The sequence below is a fragment of the Hylobates moloch genome, unplaced genomic scaffold (assembly GCF_009828535.3).
Source record: "Hylobates moloch isolate HMO894 unplaced genomic scaffold, HMol_V3 SCAFFOLD_1, whole genome shotgun sequence".
In the NCBI taxonomy this organism is placed as follows: Eukaryota; Metazoa; Chordata; class Mammalia; order Primates; family Hylobatidae; genus Hylobates; species Hylobates moloch.
The window spans coordinates 100005148-100013965 of NW_026652276.1; the positions used below are offsets into that span (position 1 = coordinate 100005148).

Genomic DNA, 8818 nt, shown 5'->3' on the forward strand with positions numbered 1-8818 from the left:
GGCTCAATGCAACCTCCGCCTTCCAGGTCCAAGTGACTCTCCTGCCTCAGCCTCCTGAGTAGCTGGGAATTACAGGTGCCTGCCACCAAGCCCAGCCAATTTTTGTATTTTTAGTAGAGACGGGGTTTCACCATGTTGGGCAGGCTGGTCTCGAACTCCTGACCTAAGGTAATCCACCCACCTCGGCCTCCCAAAGTGCTGGGATTACAGGCGTGAGCCACCGTGGTCAACCATCTTCCTGTCTTCTAACAACAATCCTACAATCCTTCTTTGAGGGGAGTAGGACAGGCTCACTATGTAACCCAGGCTGAAGTGTCATGGCACCCTCATGGCTCACTGCAGCCTTGAACCCTTAGGCTCAAGCAATCCTCCTGCCTCAGTCTCCCGAGTAGCTGGGACTACAGGCACACACCTCCACACTTTTTTTTTTTTTTTTTTTGTAGAGATGGGGGTCTCACTGTGTTGTCCAAGCTGGCCTCAAACTCCTGGCTTTAAGCAATCCTCCCGCCTCAGCCTTCCAAAGCATTAGGTCTTTTTTGTGTTGTTTTGATTTTTGAGACAGAGTCTTGCTGTGTCCCCCAGGCTGGAGTGCAGTGGCATGATCTCAGCTCACTGCAACCCCAGGTTCAAGCGATTCCCCTGCCTCAGCCTCCTGCGTAGCTGGGATTACAAGCGCATGCCACTACGCCCAGCTAATTTTTTCTATTTTTTTTTAGTAGAGACAGGGTTTCACCATGTTAGCCAGGCTGGTCTTGAACTCCTGACCTCAAGTAATCTGCCCGCCTCAACCTCCCAAAGTGTTGGGATTACAGGCGTGAGCCACTGTGCCTGGCTTCCAAAGCATTAGGATTACTGAAGTGAGCCATCGCCACCGGCCTCTACAATCCTTTTGCAAAATGTGCTGCAGTCCAGCAAGCACTTCCATATTTGATGGTTTTTCTCCATCCTGTAGGCATTTTACAGACAGAAGTTCTCAATTGGTCACAGGGGCAGAGCAAGCCTCAGGGCATCTGCACCCTTAGGATGCTTTTGGGAGAATTAGGAAAAAAGCTCCCAGGCCGGGCTAGGTGGCTCACTCCTGTAATCCCAGCACTTTGGGAGGCCGAGGTGGGCGAATCACCTGAGGTCAGGAGTTCGAAACCAGCCTGGCCAACATGGCGAAACCCCGTCTCTACTAAAAATACAAAAATTAGCCCAGAATGGTATTGTTTACCTGTAATCCCAGCTACTCGGGAGGCTGAGGCAGTAGAATCACTTGAACTTGGGAGGCAGAGGTTGTAGTGAGCCGAGATCGCGCCATTGCACTCCAGTCTGGGTCATAGAGCGAGACTCCATCTCAAAAAAAAAAAAAAGAAAGAAAGAAAGAAAGATGCTCCCAACCCGAGCAAGTAGAGTACGGGCTGGATTTCTGGTCCCACCTGTGCCTGGAGCAGGGTCCAAGCCCTCTGGGAATCCTGCAACATAGAAAAGACCAAAACTTGGGTCCAGGCTGGCCTTGGGATCTGGGACTCTGCTTTTCTGTTTATAAAAGGTGGGATTGTCTTACATCTTCCTGAAGCCCTTTTCTGGATAGGATGTCTCATGAATCTGTGATTCTAGCTACAACTTTTTTCTTTTTTTGAGACGGAGCCTCACTTTGTCATCCAGGCTGGAGGCCAGTGGCCTGATCTTGGCTCACTGCAGCCTCCGCCTCCTGGGTTCAAGTGATTCGCCTGCCTCAGCCCAGCCTGTAGTTGAGATTACAGGCACCTGCCACCACACTAGGCTAATTTTTGTATTTTTAGTAGAGACGAGTTTTCACCATGTTGGCCAGGCTGGTCTCGAACTCCTGACCCCAGGTGATCCGCCCACCTCGGCCTCCCAATCTAGCTACAACTTCTCACCCCAACTGACCCTTCCGCCCCTCCCAAAGCTTCTTACCTGGAAGAGACAGCGGGGCAGGTGGGGGCTGGAGGTGAAAGGGAAAGGAGAAGATTCCTGGGAAGCTCTGGCCAGTTTCTCACGGGAACGCAGTGCTTTGATCCAAAGAGCCCTGCACAAGGAGCGGAAGACGCGCATTTGTCTGGCTTAACTTTCTCCAGCCTCGGTTTCCACTTCTGAATGGGACCACCGAGGGCAGTGTGGCGAGTATTCACCAACATCGTCCAGGTGAAATTGGCAGACACAGAATGGGCGCTCCGAAAGCGTTTGCGGACCCAAAGAAGGTTTGGTTTCAAAGGTTCTAAAGTGTGTAGCGGGGGCCCGGGCGCGAGGTCTGGCTTTCGGGGTGCTAGGCTCCAGGGACCCCCAGCGGAGCTCGCACCCTAGCTCTGCCGCCACTGCCGCCTCCTCGGCCCCGGACCGCCGAGGGTTAACAAGAAAGCCCCACGCCCCCTTTGACGGCTTAGAGCCCACCTCGCCGAATTTGAAAAGGCGGCCCCAGAGAGGCGTGGGCGCCCCCCACACACTTCCAGCTCGCACCCGGGCTCCGATCGCTCGCCCGGCTCCTCCCGCTCTGCTCCCGGCCGGGGCCGCGGGTTCGGTCCGGGCGCCGGTGCGCTCCTGCCGTTCCTCGTGCCCGGGACTCCGGGTCCCCGCGGGCTGCCGCGCAAGATGAAGCTGGCCCTGCTCCTGCCCTGGGCTTGTTGCTGCCTCTGTGGGTCGGCGCTGGCCACCGGCTTCCTCTACCCCTTCTCGGCCGCAGCCCTGCAGCAGCACGGCTACCCTGAGCCCGGCGCCGGCTCCCCTGGCAGCGGCTACGCGAGCCGCCGGTGAGCAGCTCGGGGCGGCGGGGCCTGGGGGCGGGGGGAGGGCGCGGACGGCGGGGGCCCTGGGCACTGGGTGGCTGGAGCGAGACTCGGGGGCTGGAGATCGGGGCGATCCGGGACTTAGGGGCACTGGGCAGCGGGGACTGGGGACTGCAGACACCGGGCAGCTGGAACGAGAGCTGGAGGGGGTTGGGGTGCGGGGCGATTCGGGCCTGGGGGCGCGGGGTGGCGGATGCCAGGGGCTGGGGACACGGGACAGCTGGGACGAAACGGCGGGGGCTGGGGGTTGGGGTCATGGGGGGAGAGACTGAAGGGCCTGGGGTGCAGGGCGATTGGGGGCTAGGGGCGTGGGGCGGCGGGGGCTGGGTGCTGCAGACAGGGGGCAGCTGGAACGAGCGACGGAGGGGGCTGGGGGTTGGGGCCGCGGGGCCGCGGGGGCTGAAGGTTCGGGTCCGCGTCCGGGTCCGGGGCTGCGGTGGTCTCTGGCCGCGCCCACCCTGTCCCTTCCTTTCTTCGCTTCCCTAACCTTCGCCCCCTCGTTCCGGGCTCCGAGTGGAGGTGGCTCCGACCTCTGCGGCCGGGGCTGGGGCTCTGCCCGGGGCGTTCGGCCGCTCACGTGGCTCCGCCGCTCACCTGCGCGGCTGCGGCTTTGTGTCGCGGAGCAAGTTCCCGGGTGGCCAAGGCCTTGCGTCCCGGGAACCCCTCTCCTATCAGCGGCCCCAGGACACCGGAGGGGTCATTCCGGCCCAGTCTTTGGGGCTGAGGCCGCGGAAGATCTTCGGCTGCGACTCCCCAGCCACCCCGGGACGTGGAACCGACTGGGATCGGGTGGCTCTGTGGCGGGGTTGGACAGGGAGCAGGGTCACCGGGCCCGGGCGCCGGGACCCGCAACGGTCTCTTCCCTCTCGGCCGGCAGGTGGCGCCATGGCCACCCCGGGGACGCTCAGGGCTGCGGCTCCGGAGCCCGCATTTGAATTTCCCCAGAAAACCGTAAGCATGCAAGTAAAAGTTGCCAAACGCCTCGTTTGCATAACTCGCTTGAATTTAGCTTTTCCTCATTTAGTGATAACTACAACCCACACAGCTATGACAGCGCTCTGGAATGCACTACCTGTGTCTGTTCCCTCCATCTCTGTTTTACATTTTAATGTATTTTTTGCAGAGACAGAATCTCAACTCTGTTGTCCAGGCTTTACGCAAACTCCTGGGCTCAAGCGATCCTCCCGCCTTGGTCTCCCAATCTCCATTTCTTTTGATCCTTAACAACCCTAGGGTTAAAACATTAGAGTAGTATCTTTCTTTTAGCTGAAGAAACAGAGGCTCAGGATTTACTGGGCCCAGTAGCCGCTCAGGACTGACCGACCTCTTGTGCCTTTTTTTTTTTTTTTTTTTTTTTTTAGATAGGGTCTTGCTTGTTCCCTAGGCTGGAGTGCAGTGGTGTGATCATAGCTCACTGCAGACCTGATCTCCCAGGCTCAAGTGATCCTCTGACCTTGGCCCCCTGTGTAGCTGAGATCACAGGTGTGCACCATCATGACATGACTGGCTAATTTTTTGATTTTTTGTAGAGGGGGATCTCACTATGTTACACATGCTGGTCTCTAACTTCTGGCGTCAAGAGATCCTCCTGCCTCGGCCTCCCAAACTGCTGGGATTACAGGCGTGAGCCATCGTGCCCGGCCCAGATCTGGTGTTCTCTAGCATACTGCTCTGCTTATCAAAGCTAAAAGACAGCTCCCAGTTCTTTTTTTCTCCTTGATATTTACCAAATCAGAGGACTCCAAGATGATTTCTGGCTAATTCCTTAATAAAAAGGAGACAGGGATGTTTCATGCTGGGAAGAAATATACACTCATGGCTGAATAGGGCGGGACCCAGAAAAGCATAAAAGTGCCTCTGGAAAAGTTTGTATGCAATCCTATTTCTCTCGTTTTGTTTGGAAATACTTACCCGGGGCTTCTATGAGGAGTATTCTCCAAACACCCACGCTAGTGTGGCCTCTGCACAGTTCCATATGAGGATTGTCTAAAAAACAAGCTTTTCAAATTGCAGAATAATATATACAGCATGATTTCATTTATGAAAAGGAAAATCAGATCTACGTCTAGGTAGATAAATGCCTGAAAAAAGTTTCTAGGGAACCGTTTCAGCAGTTACTGTTATGAAGAAGTCTAGGGCTGGGCCAGGGGACTGTCCCATTTTCCCTCTGTCTGCTTGTGGCTTGTCTGAATGTTTTTCTGGTTTCTGTGTTTTTTTTGAGACAGAGTCTCGCTCTGTCTCCCAGGCTGGAGTGCAATGGTGCGATCTTGGCTCACTGCAACCTCTGCCTCCCGGGTTCAAGTGATTCTCCTGCCTCAGCTTCCCAAGTAGCTGGGATTACAGGCGCCCACCGCCGCTCCTGGCTAATTTTTGTATTGTTGTCCAATAAAAAATGTTGTAATGTTGGCCAGGCTGGTCTCAAACTCTTGGCCTCAAATGATCTGCCTGCCTCAGCCTCCCAAAGTGCTGGGATTACAGGCATGAGCCACCATGCTGGGGCCCTAAGAGAACCTACTGGCCAGTACCGGGATTGAATGCATGTTTTGCAAGGAGCGTATATTCATGTAATACTTTTGTAATTAAAAGGTGTGGGAAGGAAAAAAAAAAGGTGTTTGCAGCCTGAAATTCGCCTGCAAAAAAGCAAGAGGTGAGGTCCATGAAGAGTGGGAGCAAATGGGGTCCTCGTTCTGGCATTTGGTGGGCTGGAACTTGGGGACCTCTGCAGAAACTTGGAAGGGATCATTTTAGCACAAACAAAAAGAGGCTCAAACAAGTGTGGAATCTTCTAGAACTATTTCCACCAGGATAAGAACGGGGAGAGGATATAATTAGGTTTAGGGAGGATGTGGATGAATCTGTGGGAAATGGATTCCTGAAAAGGATACCAGGAGGTGTTGGGGAGGCTTGGGGCACGTTGATATTCCAGAGTGTGACTGAGTCTCTTTGCCCAGAAAGCCCAGCGTGGGCATTGCAGGCACCTGGTTGTTGCCTGGTTGAGTTATAGGCTGGAGCTGGTTTGGGCGTCACATGTTTCTGTGTCTCATGAGCTATCTGTCACAAGTGTCCCTTGTCCTTGAGATCCAAGATGTCCAGAAGCTGAAGGCTTGGGGACAGCAGTTGGCACAGTGGTCCTTGCAGTCCAGTGCTTTAGTAGTGTGTTTACCAGGGCTTGGTCTCAGTTGACGGGCAATGATGACAGGGCTATTTCTTGACAAAGAGTGCTTTAATTTCATTGTTACTGCTCCTTGTTAATGTCTGACTTTTTTTTTTTTTTTTTTTTTAAAGACAGGGTCTTACTCTGTCACCCAGGCAGGAGCGCAATGGCGCAATTATAGCTCACTGCAGCCTCGACCCCCTGGGTTCAAGCAATCCTCCCACCTCAGCCTCCTAAGTAGTTGGGACCATAGGCATGGGCCACCATGGCTGGCTAATTTTTAAATTTTTCATAGAGATGGGGTCCTGCTATGTTGCCCAGGGTGGTCTTGAACTCCTGGCTTCAAGTAATTCTTCAGCTTTGGCCTCCCGAAGTGTTGGAATTACAGGTGTGAGCCACTGTGCCTGGCCAAAAAGCAGTTTTTAATTGTTAGTTTGTTCAAATCTGGATCTAAATAAGTCTGCTTATTGGTTATTCTGTCTCTTCTGTCCCTTTTAGTGTAGGAAAGTCTTCCCCCTTTGAAAGAGTACTTTTTCCTCCACGCTGTTGACTTGTTGAAGACCAGTTGTTCTCTGCTATGTCCATGTACTAGATTTAGCTACTTCCTTCCCAGTGGTGTAATTAATTTGATCTGCAATGTCCACGTACTAGTTTTGGCTAATTGCTTCCCAATGGTGTAATTAATTGGATCCTCTGCCCCCTGTATCTCTTTTATTTTGGAAGTTAGGTTGGAAGATTTGATTAGATTTATGGTCTCTATTTGGGCGTGTTGGGAGAGACAGAAATTCTTCATAGGTGGTCTAGTCTACCATATTATATCAGGAGATGCTCTGGACTGATGTGTGTGTCCCACCAAATTCATATATTGAAGCCCTAGCCTCCAATGTGGTGGTATTTGGAGGGGGGGACCTTTGGAGGTAACTAGATTTAGATGAAGTTGTGAGGGCTGTGCCCCATGATTCGATTAGTGATGTTATAAGAACAGGAAGAGAGGCCGGGTGCGGTGGCTCATGCCTGTAATCACTTTGGGAGGCCCAGGTGGGTGGATCACCTGAGGTCAGGAGTTTGAGACTAGTCTGGCCAACATGGTGAAAACCCGTCTCTACTAAAAATACAAAAATTAGCTGGGCGTGGTGGTGCACACCTGTAGTCTCAGCTACTTGGGAGGCTGAGGCGCTAGAATCGCTTAAGCCCAGGAGGCGGAGGGTACAATGAGCTGAGATCGTGCCACTGCAATCCAGCCTGGGCAACAGAGTGAGACTCTGTCTCAAAAAAGAAAAAAAAAAAAAAAAAAGAAGAGAAGAGGAAGAGAAATCAGAGCTCTCTCTCTTTGCCATGTGAGGACACAGCACAGCAAGAAGGTGGCTGTCTGCAAACCAGAAAGAGAACTCTCACCAGGACCTGAATCTGCCAGCACCTTGATCTTGGACTTCCCAGCCTCCAGGGCTATGAGAAATAAATGTCTGCTACTTAAGGCATTCAGTCTGTGGTATTCTGTTATGGCAACCTTGAACTGACTAACAAAGGACATGGCTTTATTCTGGAAAGCTGGGTGTTAAATATGCAGCAGAACACCACTGTCTACAAGTCTCCTCCACTGTCTCCCTTCTTTTTGTTGCAATTTATTTGTTGAAGAAACTCGGCCTTCTAGAGTGTTCCTTTTTCAGGATTTTGTTGGTTATATGCTCATGGTGCCTGTGAACATGTTCATCTGTCCTCTTTATTTCCAGATAATGGGAAATTGGATCAAGAGCTTGGTTGGATCTAGTTCTTCCTCTTTCGTTTTCTCCTTATTATGATCATCATTATTTTGGCAGAATTACCTCTTGGGTGCTGTAGTGTTTTTCCATTGGAAATCACAACATCTGGTCGTCTCTCTTTTTCTCTTGTGATGCTTGAGGTGTTGGTGATCATTGCTTATGTCATTATTTCATTAAGGATCGCAAAGTGGATGCAGCGCAGGCAGGCCCCCAGATTGGGGTTAGCTGGGAGGGTTCTTGGCTTCACCCAGGAAAGAATTCAAGGGTGAGTGGGTGGTGTCAGACAGCAACTTTTATTGACGCGGCAGTGCACAGCCGCAGCAGAGGTCCTGCTCCTTGCAGAGCAGGGATACCCCATAGGCAGTGTGCCCAGACTAGCAGCTCAGAGGCAGTTTGGCACTATTTATACTCACTTTTAACTATATGCAAATTAAGGGGCAGTTTATGCAGGAATTTCTAGGATGAAGGTGGTAACTTCTAGGTTGTTGGGTTGTTGCCAAGGAAAGGGGTGGTAACTTCCGGGTGTTGCCCTGGCAAATGGTAACTGACATGGTGCCCTGGTGAGCGAGTCTTATGGGGATGTGCTTCGTCCTAACCCATTTTAGCTAGTCCTCAATTTGGTCTGGTGTCAAGCCCAAACTCCAGAGTCAAGTCCCGCCTCCTACTTCAAAGTGGTACTATAATTTTGACCCTTTTTAAAATTCGCAATTGCTAGAATACTTATACACATAATTTCCCCCTTATTTACTATTTGTAGGTAGCCAGATTTTGAGTGAGTTTTTGGATTCTCTTTCCAAAAAGAAACAATTCTTTTTGTAAATGTAAGCAATTTGTGTGTGTATGTGTGTGTGTCAGTGTGAGAGTGTGTGTATGAGTATGTGTGTGTGTTTGTGTCTGTATCCTCCTCCTTTTCTTACACAGAGGTAATGTGCTAGTTACTCTGTCTTGCACTTGGCCTTTTTCCATCATAACGTGTTGTGGAGATGGCTCTATCAAAAAGCAAAGACAGGCGGGGCATGATGACTCACGCCTGTCATCCCAGCACTTTGGGAGGCCAAGGTGGGTAGATCACTTGAGGTCAGGAGTTCGAGACCAGCCTGGCCAACATGGTGAAACCC

At 51.8% G+C, this 8818-nt stretch overlaps 1 protein-coding gene across 2 annotated transcripts in view; it reads left to right on the forward strand.

Moving 5' to 3' along the window:
* Window positions 1-2451: 2451 nt before the first annotated feature.
* Window positions 2452-8818, forward strand: part of COL26A1 (collagen type XXVI alpha 1 chain) — a 553406-nt gene continuing 547039 nt past the window's right edge. The window contains exon 1 of one of the 2 annotated variants that reach the window (XM_032756112.2): window positions 2452-2750. In XM_032756112.2, coding sequence (XP_032612003.1) covers window positions 2593-2750 — 158 coding nt within the window. In that variant the 5' untranslated portion in view covers window positions 2452-2592. The remainder of the gene's footprint in view (window positions 2751-8818) is intronic. The other variant, XM_032756113.2, reaches the window with a different exon arrangement.